Source organism: Lepisosteus platostomus, chromosome 1 (assembly GCF_059453375.1).
Source record: "Lepisosteus platostomus isolate fLepPlt1 chromosome 1, fLepPlt1.hap1, whole genome shotgun sequence".
Lineage (NCBI taxonomy): Eukaryota > Metazoa > Chordata > Actinopteri > Semionotiformes > Lepisosteidae > Lepisosteus > Lepisosteus platostomus.
This window is the reverse complement of record NC_142611.1, coordinates 2,870,031-2,890,350: the sequence shown is the minus strand read 5'-3', so window position 1 is coordinate 2,890,350 and position 20,320 is coordinate 2,870,031. Positions and strand designations below refer to the sequence as shown.

At 37.6% G+C, this 20,320-nt stretch overlaps 1 protein-coding gene across 1 annotated transcript in view; it reads right to left on the bottom strand.

Moving 5' to 3' along the window:
• Positions 1-1,670: 1,670 nt before the first annotated feature.
• Positions 1,671-20,320, bottom strand: part of LOC148677495 (melatonin receptor type 1A-A) — a 27,830-nt gene continuing 9,180 nt past the window's right edge. Inside the window, exon 2 of the mRNA XM_088640431.1 lies at positions 1,671-6,597. Within this exon, the coding sequence (XP_088496557.1) occupies positions 5,735-6,597 (863 nt within the window). The 3' untranslated portion in view covers positions 1,671-5,734. The remainder of the gene's footprint in view (positions 6,598-20,320) is intronic.

The window sequence follows — 20,320 nt, the reverse complement described above, 5'->3', positions numbered from 1 at the left end:
AACATTTCACAGTAAATTCATGCTGAACTTGTTTAATCATTTTCTGTGGACTGGAGGAAAATGGCAAGTCAATTTAAATTTCAAATAGCACTTAAAAATCGTAGACAATATTATTCCCATTTTTTTTCTTTCCACATTCTTTTTCTCAAACATTATTTGAAGATTCTAACAGAATCGGAAAAATCCCTTGCTCAGACGTACTGTATCAGAACACAGGTAGCTCAGAATTTGAAGATCAGAATTTAGAATTCATTTTCTTTCTGGGAAACATCTAAATCTTAATTGGCAAATGAAACAAAATCACAAAGCAAAACGTAGTTGCACTTTATTGTAAACTGCATTATCGGTGGAAAACAGGATTGAAAAATATAAAGATGGAATTGTTATCAGGGGCACTGGGTCCCTGGGTTCAGTTCTGGGTGCAAGCTGCATGGAGTTTGTATGCTCCTCCACGCTTGCTTGGGCTTCCTCTCACAGTCCAAACACACTGGTAGGTGAATTCGCTTCTGGGAAAATTGGCCCTGGTTTGAGTGTGAGTCTGTGTGTGCCCTACAATTCACTGGCCTCCCATCCAGGGTTTGTCAACTGTCCCAGTTGCACCAGTTGCTTGCTGGGATAGGCTCTGGCTCCCCCAAAGCCCTGTATTGGATGAGGGAGTTGGGAAATGGATGGATGGAATCGTTCTAACCATATGTGGTTCCACAAGCCAGTCTAGAGATTCCTAACTTCAACAAACCCTCTCATCCCAAAAGGGCACTTTTGCTGTTGTGTTTTAGAGGCACACAGTGCTTTGCTTTCCAGTGATTTTTAGTCCAGCTTGCTCTGAAACACAGACATTTCACTGAAGACAAGAAATGAGTGGAACACATTTTGTACTATGAAATCAATAAGACTTGTAAATGATTTCTAGATTGAGGAGTGTTGGATTGCTTTTGGGATAATGTCCATTACTTTAGAACCCTGACCAAGCAGATATGCATCAGTCTGTTGCCACGTCTGGAAAATGCATGCCACTTGTCGCATCTGATACAGCTGTACCTTCTGCTGTTACATACAGTAGATAAAATCAACACAGCCATCAGTGAAAATCTACTCAATTAATGTTTTTGTCCATACATTACTAGTTTAGACAAGGGAGTAATCGTGGACAAAGCTGCTTTTGTTTGAAGATTTCTGTATTGAATTTGTTAGGGTGCTAGTTGGAGAAGAACTATTTCACACTCTGATTGGTGCAAATAGTACAAGTGTAACTGCACAAAGTCTCCCCTATTATCCTATGTTTTATATGTCTAATGAATTGCAATGCATTTTACAGTTATAACTTCTGTGTTGGAACCTATGTTAATTTGAAGCCCCGTTTACAGCTCAAACCTCTCATTTTTCTCCTATACACCTCAGCATAACCCTATACTAGTGCCACAAAGTTAGATTCTTTGCAACGGCATTTTCACTTGCATTGAAAAACCGAGATGCAAAACATTTGTCAGACACACGTTGTGTAATGTGTTGGGAGAACAGGAGCAGCACTAATAGAGTGTGGCACGCAAGTCTTCTTAAGAACTTGGCCATTAAGGCGGTGAGCACTAAAGAGCTCCTGCAGCAGCCTCTGTGCGCGACTTCATGAGCATCTTGCACTGTACTGCATTTAACAAAGACGCGGTCATGCATGGTTAGTAGATAATTATTTATTTATTTTAAGAAAATTAAAAAAAAACATGTATGAGGAATTATAAATAAAATAAAACTGGCTTATTTAAGAACACATTAAATAATTAAGTTGCGTATTAAACTAAATGGATGTCATTACTGTGACATTAATTTGCCCAGTTAACAGATTCCAGAGAAAACATTCAAGAGAAGAGAACACATTTGCTTCGTCAGCAAAAATACATCAAAGTATGAAATTACGCATCTCACCTCACACTTAATTCCTTTTCCAAGACATTAAATATAAATGGTGCGAAATCCAATATGATTTTAAGCATGCATTTAAGGAAAGAAATAATTTTGAATTGGAAACTTATAAACACTTAATTAATAACAAGACGTTTTTGACAAGAATTTTGTAATAATTTTGACAATTTTAAGAAAAGGTATAATCTGGTGTTAAATAGAAACTTGCTTCTTGAGACTGGAATATTTTTAAGATTCTGTTTGTACTAATGAGATCTCTTGTTGAAATATGAAATTATTTCAGATTAAGATCTCCAAAACTAAACCCCGAGAGTCAGATACAATGGTAAGAAATGCCTTGAGAGGAGTGAGGACAATAGGCATGATATTAAAACTGAGCTTAGTGCAGTTAACAGACATTTGTGAAGCTTATTGCAATAACATCGTGCACCATTTCACAATGTGTTGGAATTAAAACTACTTGTATGTCTTTGCTGTTTAAGTTTTCACTGTTAAGTACTTTGCTTTTAAAGTTTAATTTATCTTTCTGCATTTTGAAGTCGTAATGAGTACCATAAGTGCTTATTGCAAACATAACTTGTTGCTGAACACAACTGACTCAAAACTAAGAGCAGTGCCTAATGCAGTCTCTGTAGTTCATCAGTCAACTCCAGTGAATTTCTCTTGCAAAGCCAAATTAATCAGGGTCAATGGTCACTAGACGAAATTAACAAAATGGCATCTTTTCATTCGCAAACCTTACAGTGTGTTCTTACAATCAACTGAGCTACTGGCTATGATTTAGAAGCAGTAAGTCCTATTCTGTTCATTGTATGTCCTGCTCATTGGTTAAATTCCATTCCAGGAATCCCAGGAACTACAAGCGAAACAAACAGGACAGTCAGGACCGTTGTCACCGCTGTAGTTCAATTCTATATATATAAGACATGAAGCAGCTCCTCTAAAACGGCCAATTGCTCATTTAAATAAAACACTATCAGTGTGTCTGACTTTCTCTACCTTCAGTACACTGAGGACCTACACCATGTGTAACAATGTAGAGGAGATGAAAGGAAACTCAGTTTTTTAGAAAACCTTATATGTAACATTTGTTTATGTTTCTGATATCAGACCAGGGCTTATTTCAGTTGCACATATTGCAAACAACTTACAGAAGTTTGAAAGAATGCACTGGAAAAAAAGGTTTTCTGAGATATCACAGTTTTGGAAATCACTTTTGAAAATCAAAATGCTTTAAATGAAATACAGTGGATTTAAACATTTTTGTTTTACAGTTAGGTTTTTTTTCTTCAATAAATGCTTTATTTTGATATATTTCTTCAAAGTATCCTGCAGTTGCTAACATGGACAGAAATTGACTAAGAAGGGTGAATTTATCAGATTTTTTGTACAGTTTATAGATACATGTAATACACAGATATGGAACCAGTTATTGTGCAATTGTTTGACCCCACAGTCATTAATGCTGTTTTAATAATAGAAATATTAACTTTGCTATTTTTCTGTGACAACGATTGAATTTTGTATACCTCTATCTAGTCCCTGTGGAATTCTTCTTAGGATTTAATTAGAAATCCTGCAAGGCATTGATCAAGTCAACTCAGAGAACTGTCTCGAAATCAGTGGCGAAACTAATATGTGGGATACATCTAGAAAGAAAGTTTATGACACAAAGCATTACATATCTTTATGCAGGCTTTTCCTGTTGAAAATAAAAAAGGTATTTTAAAAGTACATTTCCAAGAAAAAAATACTTGTGAACAAAAAAAAAAGTGATCAACTCTCTGTTTCTTAAACTGCTTTAAATTAGCATATCCCTAAGTAATCTTTGAATAAAAATAATTGTAGTAACAAACATATTCTTTCTTCCACTGTTGTTAAACCTTGTTGTCATCAAGACTTATTCTGATGAAAATGTAGTTCAGTGTATAATACAGTTTGAGAGACAAATACGAAAGTAGCATGCCTTTATTTTTTGTAGTATGGTATGAACAACCAATATTATTGTTAAAATATACACGAAAATTTACTTCTAAATCTTTGGTTCTATTGATATAAAGTTGCCTTGTTAAAAAAAGAAAATATATAATCCCATAATACTTTCTGATATTAATTTGAAATGCAATATTTTGAAAGTGTCAAAAAATAAAGAAGAATAAACACATGACATGCACAGCAATATACTGCTTGTTAATTGTAAGGCAGTAAGAAATTATATCATACATTTACTATATGCGTTATAAAATATTCTATGTATAAATATTTCAGTTATGTTCTTTAAATATGAAGGAATATTTTAAATATTACATGAAAATAAATTCGCATAAGTGTTCCTGTCCCTTATCTCCCCATTACTTGACAAATCATAATAACAGCGAATCACCAAAAGCAGACCCTGCACAGTGCAGATTTTATCCAGAATGAACATGGAAACTTTTGAAGGAGTTATCCCGTTTGGCGCTGGGAACAGAATGTGCTGATGTGTCTGGCAGCAGAAAGAGAGGATGTACTCTCTGAGTATGCCTTATATATCATTATGACACATTTACACAAATATACTTCCTGCAGTGGAGAAAAAGATCTGACACAAGGAAGCAAAAGCAGAAGTAAGGCATTTACATTCTGTGGAAGGATGCACAAAAGATAACACGCAGAGACGTTCTACACCAGCTCTGCTTATTTTTGATCATTGAAAAATAGCAAGTATTTAAGACCATCTCTGGCAGGTTTAGAAGTAAGTGACAGTTTGAATTGTTACGGAGGGAGATTTATAGCTTATTGGGAAATAATGATGTACACCTTACATTTAATATACAGCAGGCTTGCATGACAAAAAGATAGCCTTGTTAAGGGTGTTGGAGTTTGCTATGTTCAGAAGCTGACACGTCTTTTCAAACCATGTGAAAACGTGTGGGCCAATTCTGAATACATGTAAAAATTAAGAAATGTTGCACAGTGCTGAAGTGTTGGTAATCAGCTTGCCTCATTTCCTGACGTGAGATTTTGACATCAGCATTTATGAAATACAGACACACCTGTTGGTCCAGACTAACTTTCTGAAATACTGACAGGAGAGCCTGATCAATTAAACATCATATGTTTTTGCTGTTAAGCAGAACGTCTGGAGAAACTCATGGGAAAAATAAAACATCAATGATCAGTGCCAACCTAGAACACAGCTGTTATATAATAACAGTTTTCTTAACCAGTGAAGGAAATGTATTCTTCTCAGTTGCTACCAGCAGGGATCTCATCTGTGACCTGGAAACAGCTTGTATTCCAGAAGGTGTCTGTTAGGCTGAGGGAGTAACACACTGTTCTGCAGTGGCATTGCTGAGTGAAGGATGTATAGTACTAAACGTGAGCCACACGGTTTCTAATTTGTCACATGTATATTGGAATTATATTCTTTTTTCTCTAATATAATCCAATTATTTTTTTCCAAAGAATATAAGGTCATTTGAGTACTTGAAGAAACCCCTGTGGTGAGTAGTTTTTCTAACCTTACTTACTAGTCAGTCTTAGGGAGATAAGTGCACAAGTACAAATACTGCAGTATAACATTCATAACCCTTTACCCTTTCTTATTAAATGTACTGCATTGTACTCCAAAAGCTTTTAAATGCAAACACCAAGGCATAGGAATTGCAAATTGCCTTCAAAATAATAATAATAATAATAATAATAGTGCTTTTGAGAAAAATACATAAATGCCTTTTCAACTGTCTGGATTCAAGAAATTATTTTAAATGGTTAACAGAAATTTCTCGAGCTCAAAGTTGTGCATTTTTGGTATTTTCTTCACAGTGATTTTTTATCGTTAAACAGAATCCACTTTCACTTGGTTGTTGTTGGTCATTAAAGGGGATGGCTTGCTCTTAATTCTTTCAGCTGCATCATTGGAGCTGTCGGGGAAGAAAATCCTTGCCGTGCACACCGACACGATGATCCTTTTATACTCTCTTCTGAAGTTCTGGTTCAGCAGTCCATAAATGATGGCGTTAAGGCAGCTGTTGAAGTAGGCCATGAAATAACTGGACACAAAGAGCCACTCTGGAATGATGGGCACGACTGGGTTCACGGCGACTGCCAGCCCGATGAAATTCAGCGGAGCCCAGCACACAGCAAAGAGCACAAACACCACAAACATGGTTACAAAATTCCTAACGTCATGCGGAGTGAGTTTGGGACGGAGGTCCGGTTTCACTCGTCTCCTGACTTGGATCACCAGAATCCATATCCTCAGATAGCAGTAGGTGACAATCATTATAGGGAGGATGAAGTGGAAGAAAACCACGGCGATGGTGTAGGCCGAGCTGACGGACTGCACAAAAGTGCAGGAGTAGACCCTCGGGTCGTATTGCAGCGATCCCACAAACAGGTTTGGCACGATAGCGACAACGGTGAGCACCCAGATGAGAACGACATAGCACAGGGAGTTTTTGTCACTGTACAGCTTATCATACTTGAGGCTGTGACAGATGTAACAGTAGCGGTTGATAGCAATGCCCGTTATGTTAAATATCGATCCGATGACGCTGAGCCCCATGAGGAATCCGCTGATCTGGCAGTGCACGTACCCCAAGTTCCACCCATTGTGGAAGATGGACGTGAGAACCAGAGGATATGGGTATATTGCCACCACCAGGTCTGCGACTGCGAGGCTCACCACAAAAATGTTGCCTGCAAACGAAGAAAACAAAAGATTGGATCAGCCATGAAGCAGGAGAAGCCGCCTTGCATTCGAGCCGTTTGTCTTGTACAGTGAGACCTTGCATAAATGATGTCATTGCAATGTTTCGGTTGTTTGTTCACGTGAGAACGGCCAAAGTCGAATGGACTGTATATTGTTAATTTACTTATATTTACAATAAACATAAATGATAAAGTTATTTAAATATACACGTTTTGTGGTATATAAATGATTTAAAAAAATACAGAGAAATAGTTGATCATAAGAGTGGTCAGACACGTCTTCTAAAATACGTCATGTTTGCCCGTCCTGTTTTTAGAATTGGAGTTCTATCATTCATGTTGTGATTGGATATCCTAAGAAATCAAGTTTTCAAAATAAGTATTATGGTAGGATTTTAAGTGGTTTCCTTAATATCAATTTTAACTAAACAAAAAGATTAAATAGGCATTAAAACATGCATTTATGTCTTCTACGTACAAGAAAAAAAACATTTACATATTAATATTTAACATTTAATATTTAAAAAAAATTTTCGTGAAGTTCACATGCACTACATCGCATGTATGTACACCATTCTTAAAAATGATATTACCGGCTACAGGAAATCCACAGTATTACACAGAATCTATTTTTAATCCTTAAAGTAATTTTCTTGTAATGCATATGTTAATTATTAATAAAATATTGTATAAAGCTACATACACCAAACCTATGGGCATTTTTTCAACAGGTGATGCCTTTAATTTTTCTCACTTTCTCTGCAGCTTCATCATTATTGCCTAAAGCAGACATGGACTCTGAAGACAAGCCGAGTAAATGGAAGAAAGGCAGAGAAATATATATACAGTAGGTCTCAATTGCGTTCACCTCAGGCGGGTTGAATCATTAATTTTCTCTCTCAAAAAGTGCACTTCAGAGCTACTAGTATGGAGGTCTACTTAAGCATTACTTTTTAACTCTGTGGTTGGCATAATATTCTAAAAGATGGCTTCCACAACTGAGATTGAGATTTTTTAAAAACTAAATGATAAACCATCTTGAGAATCCCAGAAACAAAATAGAAACGCAAATAGTTTTGCTTTCTAAATCACACTTCTAAAACTAAAAAATAATTAAAAATAGTTCAAAGATGTGGAGATCAGTCAGTACTTAATTTACAAAATGCAAAACTACAAATTAAGTGTGTGCGATTCATTGGACGCCTGTCAAAGCAGATGGAATCGTGGATTAGCATAAGCAGGATGGTATTCGAGCTCATTACGCCTGGGATAAAACTAACTGGGAGGAATTTAATATTCCAGGAAGACAAACAACCCCAAGCAATTGTCCAAGAAATGTTCAACTGTTTTTAGTTTTAATTTGTGCCTTGTGAGCCAAGTTTCCAGAAATTAATTCCTGTAGCAAATTAACCTTTTTCTTTTTTTGCACAAAGCTCAATAAAGGATACATCCAGATTTGTTCTAACACTGTACATTTTGCACACGACTATAGCCTGACAAGTACTGCACTGATAGTTTGTGACGTCCCCGTTTCCTCACCAAGCCTTGCACAGCTTAAATTGAACATTTTGTTCTGTCGTTAGCTGATTTTCTACACTCAAAGCTAATTAAGTTAATAAAACACTCTTTTAACATGTATGTAATCCACTTAAAATAAGTCATGCACTTATTTTTTCCCATTTAATCTCCAAAGGAAAATTATTCATTAACACAATAATTAAGAATACGTGCTGCATGAGGTTTAGTTGAACAGCACAGCACAGCCTGCACCCCCGTACAGCAGAATACACTACAAAAACTCTTAACACTACATTAGATTTCATACAAGGCTCTCAAAAATAACTAAGTAGGGGTTAAATCCGATGCACTGGAAGAAAGTTTTCACCTGAAGCCTAACCCTACAGTGGACCCTACTAACTCCTCTCACAGAGTTAAGCTGAAAGATGATATAATATGAGCAGTTGTGCTGTTCGAGATGACCTTCCTTCTCTGAACTCCCCTGAGTGAGCCTTGGAGCGTTCATTGTTTGACACAGATTTGTTTGAATTATTTTCTTACTAAGCATCCCAGCAGCACAACACACTGATATTTGTTGAAGCGACTAAGAGACGACGTAAACCTATGAAATGAGAAAGGGAAACATTATTATAGGAGATATGGGACAAACAAAAAATCATTGTGTGCATACAATTGATAAAAGCCTTTATCATATAAATTAATAAAACCTATTTCTGAAAGTAGTCATGTTATTACACCATTCCTACTGAAGCCCCTAACTTGTTTTTAGGAGACTGAGTATAATTATTTTTCGAATTATAGCGGAAACGCAGTCTGTTACAGTACTGATGTTTACGGACACTAGTGTACTGTTATGGCAGTATGACTAGTTTTATTTCTAGATGGTAATATGAACAAAACAAGGACATACTTATGCATTGTGTTGACAAGTTGTAGAATCTGGCTGGACAGTGTTTGCAGGGTGTTATTTGAGAGCGAAATAAAAGAGGCTGCTCTTCTATTTCTCATCATTCCCGACTGTCACGTCTTTATTCTTCTTTCGTTCCACAGCAGTGCGCGGTCATTCACCTCGATGATTATGAATTGAACTGGAGCAGGGGTTCTGAAGTGATGCCTTTAGCAACATGAAGCATCTGTACGTGGGGCATTCTAATTTTCTTGTCAAAGATGCCACACAGAGTTTTGCAAAGGGACCTTGGCTGACTTTAATTAAGTAGCATTCCCTTAAATGTGTCATCTCATTGCCTTCCTAGAAGGATTACAGACACCTGTTGTTTTAAGTTCAGCTAAGAGCACTAAAGACTCAAACCAAATTAAAAGGGGGTCTTAAAGGGAGGATACTATTTCCTCATGTTTATTTTGCTTCTCACATATCAGCTGCTAATCTTTTACAATCTTCCATTCATCCATCCGTTTTCCAACTTCTTCATCCGATACAGGGTCACAGGGGAGCTGTGGCCCATCCTGGCAAGCAGCGGGCACAAGGCCGAACTCAAACTGGATGGGATGCCATTCCATCGCAGGGCAGACACACACACACCAGAAAATAATTAACCTACCAGCATGTTTTTGAACCACTGGAGGAAATCAAAGCACCCGGACAAAGTCCTGGGAATGGGGCCTGTTCATTGTTTCAGCGTTTTCTTGCTTATTCCAGTAATGCAGATTCTTTAAGAGTCTATGTATACTCCAAATCTGAAGACAATGTGGATAATTGGTTAGCTCTATTTCGATCTTTGTTTTTGTCAGTTAAGAAGAATGTCAGCAAACATTCCTGTTGGCTATAGTAAAAAAATAATTTGAATTGCAGACTAAATACTATGGATTCAACTTCATTTTATGGAATCAAGTAATTTACATTGATAAATATCTCAATAAGAATTATTTTGTTCGCTTACTGTATGGTAAATCTCTTTTTTTAAAAAAGCAAATAGTAAATAATATAAGTTTTAACGGTGCAGAGGTTTTATTTTTTGTGGATTTTTTCTCAGCAATAAACTACTTACTCACTTTGCCCTGTTTTTAAAGGCTGAAGTGCATTCAACAACTGTCAGCAGACGAATTTCAGGGTACCAGTTAACAAATGAATATACTGTAACTCATTTGAGGTGTATAAACACAGTTTGTGTATGTGCATGTGACATTTGTATCCCCTTGTCCCTCCTGTCTTCCTGGGGGGGCTGGTGCACAAATAAACTTCAAAGGGCACAAGGTTTCCCCACAGCGGAAAAATGCAAAAACAGCTTTTATTTTCCCGAGTCCAATAAAATCCAAACAATTCCTATACAAAAGGAAGTTCAGAGCAGCTGAAACAGCCAAAGCAAATATATAAGTTCATGGGTTTCTTTAGTACTTAAAATATATTTATTAAAAAGGAGAGATGCAAAGCCATCCCTACCCTAGGAAGCTGAAATGTATAACTTTAGCCAGACTCAGTCACATCCTGTCATTCAGCAAGTTTAAGCTTTTAAAAAACTGAGATACAGATAAACTACATTAACTACATGATTAACTACAGCAAGTTGTAGTTAATCAACATAGTATTTGCTTCCTAAATCCTGTAACCTCTCTATGATTTAGAAACATTGTAACTATGAATGTCTCCCTTTCATGCTGAACTGGGCTCCTCTTCTGGAGAGCATGAGGGTTTTGCAGTCTTGTGGAGTGAATGAACATAGAAATAGAAATAACAGCAGCAGCAGTTTTACAAAACCCCGTCAGTAGAAATGATGTCAGGAGCATGATCAGTGATGTCACAGATCCCAGGTAATGGTGTGAGCAGAGTCACAGACCCAAGTCTACAGCAGCAGTGATGTCACAGACTTATTCTTACCTGTCTGGATATACAATAAGACCTGTTCATCTCAAACAAATCATTGGAAAGCCTGGGTTTTTATTTGTGACAAAATTAAACTACAGCTTTTCTGAGCATTCAAGTGAATGACTGAGAATTTACATATATAGCATCTGAAGTCTGCATTGGTTTTCCCACTTAAAGCTAAAAGCATGGCAGATTCATAAAATATTTTTCTGCTCAAATTGTTGAGAATAAGACAAACTAATAATCTCTTAAAATCACAAATGGTAAAAGTATCACATTAAAAACTGCTTCTCTTTGAAAAGTTAATAAGAAACATTAAACATTAAAAGTGATTTTAACTAGAGGAGAGACAGCTACTAGAATCTAATGCTGAAATCAAGCTCTGGCAAGCTCTTCAATGGAATATAATAAGAGCATACTCAAGCCAATTCTCCTCAACATTAATCCCCATAGAAGCTTAATAACTGAAATATGAGTATCATAGTGTTTTTCATTTTCACTGCTGGGATTTCATAGCTCTTAAACAACTTTTCCTATGCCGTGGCATTACTAAAAATCACTACCTTGTATGTTAACAATGCAGTTCCTTTGCCACGCATGTACAAATTCTTTGATTTTCTTTCATGCTGAGCCCGAAACGACCTAATTGGATCATTAAGTTGCTTAATTAGGACATGCTTTCTTAACCTCTGCAAACGATCATTTAAGTGTAAAAACAGCCAGACTGTGGTGAGATTGGACCATGGTTTCAGACCTGTGGGCATGTTTGTGTAAGAATAATGTTTTGTGGACAGGTAATTCATTAGTGTTTCCAGCCTGCTGTTGAATATTTTTAAGCGTGGGATGTACTGTTGATCTTAAAGCTAGATGCACTGGCTATAGAGTTAACCGACTCTGACCTCTGTTAGCTAAGCAACTGACACCAATATTATCACACTCGCCAGCTGTATAATGTGCCGAACCAGTCCTCTACTACTCTCTGAAATTATCTGGTCTATGACAGAAGGGTTACAAAGACCAGGTGAGAAATCGTCTGTTTATAATATCGGCTATGGATGAAGTGAGCTAGTAACAAAACTTTGAGGCTCCTTTCTGTTTTATTGCTTTGTTCGCATTGTAATTAAGATCTGTGACAAATAAAAGTCTGGGACTTTTTAGGGGAAAATTGATTTTGTTTTCGAAAAGCTAAACGGATACAGAACACTGGTAAAGCAAACAATGTTGAAATAGATGCTTTCAAATTGCTCAGGGTTCTATGAATTTGTTACTGTACAGCATACAGGAAACTGATGCACTGTCAAAATGATTCTTAAATCAAAAAGTTTCTCTCGGACGTAAAGATAGGTGCCCCACAAATTATTGCAGAAATGACTATAATGACCCATAGGACATCAGCTACTGTTTCAACCAGCTTTTGATACAAGGAGAGTCCAGGGGAGCCTGTGGTACCCAGTGTCTGTGCACATTCAATCAAAACTGTAACGGCTGCTGGAAACTACATTTTAGATGAAAGAAAATAACATTGATCCTAGGTTAAAGATCATATCAGACTCACTCTCTTATTCACGCTGTGTTTTTGTGGGACGAATAATAATGACATTAAGATATAAAGACAATATCTTTGTCAGTCATGGTTTAAGATTCAGATTAACACACAGTATGTCAAGCGTGGTTATGTCCATCCATCATTAGTAAGATTTATTTTATACATTGTCCTTAGATGCTGTGTCAGTTTCTCCATCAGTCTTTAGATAAGATTTATTGATCCACAGCTTCACAACTGAAGGATCTGAAACAGCTGAAGGTTTCAGACTGGAATCAGCCCATTGTTCACAATCACCTGTGGGATGTGCAGGCCTGAGTTATAGGATTTGTACGAGCAATCATAAGTGCTTTGACATATTCTCAAACTAGAATATTCTCATGACTGGGAGATCTTATCTGCATATCATCCTGACACAGCAAAGTTCTGTTTATTATTTGAATTATTATAAATAATTAAAAGACTCATATCATTTTGTGATCAGTACAGTCCAATTAAATTTCTTGTTCTGCAACATGGAATGAACTCAGTTTACACGAACCTTTAGCTTCACAACAAAGATTTTTATATAGAGTTTAACTCACAATGCCCTCAGTTCCCTGTCTGTGTGTTTTTGGGATATTCCATGTTAATCCACTCTTATGACATCCTAAAAAAGTAAGTTAAAAAAGCCACCTGCATATTTCTGCATGGATCCTGATGCAGCAGCACCCAAACTCAAAATCTGTGAAACATTACTGAAGCGACTATACTGTATATTTCCATGGTTCACTTTTTCCCTACCATATGAAAATGTATAATCCTGTAAAAAAGCTATTTTTCTCTTCCCCTGAGAAATTTTGCAGACAGCTATTTCCGTTGTTCATGCTTCTTGTAACTAGCAGTGCCAGCAGTAAAACTGATACAGCAAAGAACTGTCAGGGAATCTCCAATTCCCAAGTAAACGTACTGTGCACTGAAAGAAGCCGCCTTCTGAATCACATTTATTGCACATTAAGAACAAAACAATCCAGGGAAATTCCTCTTCCCATGACTTGTCGAAATCAGGAACGTTCCTGTTCCCACGACTTGATAAAATCTTTCATGCATTATCATGGGCCAATGTGCAACCATACCTGCGGTGTCTGTCTTAGCTGGCTGACAGCATGTGTACTGTACATTCACTTTTTCACAGGCTGTTCATTGGGAGAGTTACTTCAGTCTCCCTCGGTCTCTGTAGTAAAGGCACAGCTGGGTTCACAAAGAATTAACATGTATGTAAAAGTACAGTAAATCCTGGGACATGCTTTAGTTATTCGGCTGCCATCAGAAAAGTATTTCATATGCATTTTTGTGTAGACCTTTTATCAGAGCAATGCCTGTATGCGATACAATGTTATACCAGAAAATAAAACAAATATTAAATTGAAAACACCCTGTTGTCCTGAGCCCTGTGACACTGGAACTCTGTGGCTCAAACCTTTGCCAAGTTTATACAGTACGTCGCCTCAATTGACACACTCAGAGACTTCACCTGTTCATTGTGAGGTTTTGCAGTGTATTACTCAGCACAAATCACACAAAAGAAGCGACTGCACCAGCACACAAGGAAAGCGAGTCGTTGGAGCACCTGGTGTTTGCCATGCTTCTTGTGGAGTCTTTAAGGTATTTAGGATTGTGTGCCTTACATTAGGAGTTAGACTGATTGCAAGACTAAGTTGGAAACAGTGAGTAGGCGTTGTCTCTTTCTGTTCAGTTTAATTTTTTTATGAGTGATTTTTGACTTTTTTGAATGAGTAATTGTTGGGTAAGGGTAAGGGTAAGGTAAGTTTTTCTTGGCCTCTTTCAACGACTAAAGTATTTCCATTCTACATTCTACTAGAAAGTTAAAAGGCAATAGATGTGTGACTTTGGTTGCCTGAATTTCCCTTAACCATTTCAAATGGAGAAATCAATATTTTTCTCTTTTTTTAGATCACTTTATTTTTCTGCTTCATAGAACAGAGCTGTTTCTTAGGAAACAATGAACCAATGAAAAGCAAAAAGCATAACATTTCCCTCGAGCCTTAATTTTGACAGTTCTCATGAGAAAAGTCGTTTTCTTGGTTTGGAAACGAGGCGCTTCAAATTTTGTATACCCAAATATGCACTTGTTTCTAAAAGTACTTACACCAATATCCAGAGGGTTAGTTTTACAAAAGAGAAAGCAAAATGCTCATGTTTCTTTAGAAGGTATTAAAAGATTAACAATGTTCAAGACACATTTGTTACAGATGAGCTATAGACAGATTACCACTGAAAAAACACAATTTTCCTCCTGGCTAGGAAGGAATATTCATTAAAAACGCGTCTTTACAATATCAGTTTAATAGTAAAAAAATACTACAACTTTTTCTAAGGAAAGTAAAACAGTATCAACATAACAGACTATTGAAATGCATGTTTAGAACGGAATTAAACTCAAAGCATTTCCTATTCTACTTGGAATATACTTGAAATATACTGTAGAGTCAGGGAAACCTGAGGCAATACAACACTGTTAAAGATGATTCACTTCCAGAACGTTATAGAAGACCGATACTCCTCACCCACACAATTTCTTCACTTTAATGGAGGTTTGGTTTTGAAAAGATAGTGATCATCACCATTTCAAAAACCTTAACTGCTATCATTGTCTCAGTTACTGTATGATTTTACCAGTGTTCCAGCCTTCTGTTGAAATTATAATTAGCAAATAAAAGGGAACAAAGTCATAAAGCAATGCAACATGGAAACTGTTTTTTAACAGTTTGAGTCTCTTGTAATTAACAGCCTCAAAGCCTGCCTCCAAACTGAACTGTCTAAACTGTTTGAAAATCCAGTGTTTTTTAATGAAATGATGGCCCTACAAATTATTTGGACTACAAAACAATGTTTCTATTCCTTAAAAGCTGATTGGATTATTAATTAGATTATTCTTTTAACAAAGAAGACCTGAAAGAGCACTAGTTTTCTGAATGAATCCTTTAACGTCATATTTTTGAAACAAGTGATTGTTATGGAGTTTAAAGGTATTAAACCTTTTTCATAATCAGAAGGCCCTGAGGTTGTGTGCTATTGCACACAACCGCAGGGCCTTCTGATTACGAAAGGATTTATGGATATAATGTTAAGTTAAATACATCAGCATAAGTTAGATATGTCCATTCATATACAAAAGTACAGTATAATGGTATACATTTTAAATGATAAATATTATTGAATTCATTTTATATTTCTGGGCATTTTTTTATTACTCAAATGTATTATATCCAAAAGGACTAGTGGCAGAGATGTCTTTAAATGAACTCTGAAGAAAATTAAGCAAAAAAGAGACACCCAAACAGGGAAAATCAACAAAAACAAAAAATCTTGTTGTGCACAATGATTAAGCTGGGCTTTAGAGTAGCTCCAACCCCATCAAAAGATGTCAAGCTTCACAGGTCACTTTCCTATAGACTGCCGGAAATTAAAAAAAAAAACTGCACTGGGACAGTCGATGTGGAAAAATAATGGCTTTGTTGCCCCAATGATCACTGAGGATTAAAAGTAGAAATGTTTTACACAGATGTACATAAAGGTCAGTGGGGCTTTCTTCCTGCATCTCTTCCAAAGCAAATGTATTTCTCTTTCATTATCATAGGCGTTTCTGGAAGTGGATGTATATACAGTACCAAGACAGGTTTACTGGATACTTTCTATCCTTATTACAATAACCTATAGATGACCCCTAGTTTTCATACTGTGCGTCTTTGTTCCATATGAAATGGAGAGCATTTCTGTAGAAACCCCTTGGGTTATTTTTATAAGCGTAATCACGTTTTTAAGTAACTTGAATCAAAATCTCCATGCTGCAAGCAATTATTTTGTTTCATGCAAGCTTTCCTGCTCTATTGCCGCCTTAATTAATTTCACTCTGTTCTGCTGCTAAATTGTGGATCACAGCCAACTGCTTGGTTTTACACTGGAGTGATTTCAACTAAAAACAGTCTCTGTTTTTACATACTGTATATCCAGGTTTCACACAGAAGGAATAAACAGAAGTAATTACTATTTTTGAAAATAGTGGGCATACTTCCTTCAATTAAAATTCAGCATTATTTATAATTACTGTATGTGGTTCTCTAAACGCTCACTGGTAAAGCAATAAAACGTATCTAGCTTGCAGCCTAGTGTCAGCTTGATTTAAATTTTTTACAGCACATCTGTTCTGCCCAGCTTAGCTGAATTATCAACAGCTTTAAAGTGCATGACTCCATATTGGTTGCAACTAGGAATGCAAATCTTGCCATTTTGAAAGCATTTCTTTCCGGTTTAACAGATAAACAGTATGTACGCAATTGGATCTGAAACGAATTTCAAGCTATAGATTCTATAACAAATCCCAATTAAACGATTCTTTTTTGTTGTTTTTGTTTCGGTTGACTAAAATACTTTTCCAGTATAACGCTGTTCTTTTACTTCTTTTATTTGGTTATTTTTCCCCTTTAAATTGAATCACCAGTTTTTTTTTTTAACCGACTCTCTCCTGAAATTTCGGTTGTGTGTTTTTGTACGTCTGGGCTCACAGCTATAAACCCTGCGACCGCACACAGGGGAGAAAGAGGACATGTCCTCCAGCCGCTCGGTTTGTCACATGTCACAGGCCATGGGAGTTCGGTACCGACTGGAGAAGGGCCAGCCTCATCGCGAGCTGCACTGGGAGTCTCCAGGGGTCGCTGTGGCCCTGAGATCCGAGAGAGATCGGCTAGACTATTCCGAAGCTGCTCCTCGCATGCAGCGGTTCGAACCCGAGATCACAGAGCTCTGGATATGGCACTGCATGCTGACTCAGCTGAGCAGAATGACAAGGGCCCTCGTCCTCTTCTCACAGCAGGTCATTTTAATTACAAAATCAGTGTGTCGCTGTTATCGCTGCAAATGCAGGAAGAGCATTAGAAGAAATTTCAGCAACAATGTAATTTCATGATAACATGAATGGAATATCAAAAAAGGTAAGTTTCCCTAAAATATTTTCGTCTTACAAGGGATTCTTCATATCACAAGTCTCTCACAGTGATGAGACTACAGACTCGCATACTAAATACAACGTTTTTTATAGGTACACTTGTTCTTGTCAGATATGTAAAAACAGTCCAGGCCAGAGATTATGAGTTATAGCATCCCAATTATCCCACCATCTTAATCTGTGCTGTTAGATTGAGAGATAGTTTCTCTTTTTCTTTTTAGGCTCAGAAAAAAAAGGAAGAGATGGCACATAAACCAATCATTACACTCTTTAAATCGAGACCCTTAAGTTCCATCTGGTGCATGGAAGACAGTTTTGAGTTTGACCCAATCCAAATACAGACAGCAACGCAAGCCACTGTCATGAGACTTGGGAGGTAACTGTGGGATTATCGCGTCGCATCTTAATAAGGTCGACCCCCCACCTCCAGCAAAAAGAGCTGCAAATCAAACGCCAAGAAAACCTCCTTTGTGGGACAGGATGAGATCCGCCATCACCTTGAGCTGGAAGCAGTTGTGCTTTACCCCCAAGCTACACAGCCTCCTGCACACGAAGACAAACCACTGCATAGCAAAGCCACGCTTTCTCCCATTAATCTTTCTAAAGGAGAACTAAAAAAAAAAAAGTTTTACTCACAGGACTCGAAGCGCCAAACAACCCCCTTACCAGACTTGTGGTAAGTTTGGGGATGTATTAATGGAACCCTTGCAATAGAAACCCTTCATTTAATCATAAGATTAGCATCTCTTTCAAAGAAAAAAATACAAAGGTGGATAGGACATGTTTTAGTGATATTTCCTTGTTAGTAATGATAAGGTTGTGGGTGTAAATCCTAACTATCTTGCAGTAAGAAAATAAAATATGATGACCGTGCATCCACTTCTAAGAAGGGTTCAGATTGCATAGCATGGAGTACAGATAACAATCGATAGAAAATAATAAGAAGTTTCACAAGCCAATGTGGGGAAAAAAAGGAAATAATTCAAACAAAACGATTCAAAGAGGGATGGTTCCAAAGGACCAAACAGAAATCAGTTTCCTGCTGTTGTTTCTGTTAATTCCATGTCAAATCTTACCACACCAGTCCCCCGTCTATCATCAGTTTGACCTCCAGGTCAGAAAGGCACAGGCTCCCTTGGGGGTCTTGCCTTTCTTGTTTCAGGCTTCATATAAACCCTAAGCCGAGGTTACCAGCTCGAGCACAGACGAGAATGTCGAACATGAAGACATTTCCTACAAAACTCCTATTGAATTTCCTTCGCAGAGTATAGATCACCCTTCGGAGGTCAGTTCCCAGTTTCCCCGTGTGTGCTCTGCCCTGGGGCCGCCGTGGGCAGATTTGTACACTGCGAGCGTCCCGAGGTGGGTATGCTCTAAACACAGGCGTCTCCTCGTCTGCCTGTCTTATTCTGATCTTATTTGCAATGGGGATATTCTCTTTTCTGGTTGGCTGGTCAGACTGCAGCCAAAAAGCGGCTGGCAACTTTATTCAACCTGCACCGGATACTAAACTATTAGTACACAGGTCAAGAAGGATTTGAGGGAAACGTTAAAGCCAAGTGGAACACTGTTTAAACTCGATAGGAGTCAGTGGGTGAGAAGAAAATACAATGAGACAAAAAGTCAGAGTGAGGTTTCTGCAGTAGATTATGGATTTTTGGAGTTATTTTATCATGTGAAATATGACATATTAAATTTAATTCTTCCCTGTACATTGAGAAAGGCAATATGTCGGTTTTTAGCACAGCAAAGACCACAACACACAGCCTGGCTTAACCTAAATTGTTCAGATTTTATGGAAGAATTAGGTTGTAAATTGTCCTCCCAAGTTAATCGACCTTATCCATTTTATTTTAGCTTCACGGTAGAATGAATAAAAGAAAATATATCTTTTTGGACACCCTTATTAGTAGGGCAATCTCATTAATGCATCTGATGAAATCAATGTTAGGCACAATGGTAAAGGCCATGATGTTATACTGAGCAATGCTATCTCATTAATTGCCAGTGGAGCCTACGATGGATAGATGGGATAGACCTCTGGCACCTGCACAAGGTTTCACAGTACGGTCAAAGTTTTCATCTCTATGCATGCCTGTGTGCCCACAGTTGACCCTGCTTTGTTCCCATCATGAACTGCAATACGCTAACCTGGCAAACATTGCCCAACTCTTCTCCAGGTTTCCCTCATTTTGTCTCATAAGAGAAATGCCACTTGCCTGTGAAAAGAAGTGACCCTACTCGACATGCTCTGTGGCCACATTTCAGCCTCTCCTGTACGCAACACACAGCTCTTGTGACTGGGCTCCTTGACCTCTCTTCTACATCATTTCTCTTGCCATCTGTCTGGAGACAGAGACACCTGTGGCGTTTCGAGTTTATCAGCTGAGCAGCCATGAATGCAGAGGGAACGGCATTCAGCCAGCACCAGGCTCCATCAGTGACCTTGCATGACCTCTGCCACATTGGTTTGGCACAGCTGTCACCTTCAGGAAGCCAGAAAACTGCACACCAGCACACCAATGTCGCTGTTCATTGCTTCGGGCCCAAGGTGTCATCAGAGTGATCGCATCGACGCATGTTTTAATTCCTACTGACAATCCACCGGCCTGATGATTTGCAGTGGGTTGTTGCAGTGACCAACATGGCAGAGAGGCGTGGAATGCACATGTAAGCCGTATGCTCACAACACATACTCTCTGTAAATTCGCTGAGCGTGTGGGAAGTCTGCTGCATCAGTAAGAAATATACGCTATTGCATCAGTTTCTATTATCATTTGTAACATTTTGTTCTTTATACCCCTATGCTTTGAATCTCCCTTAA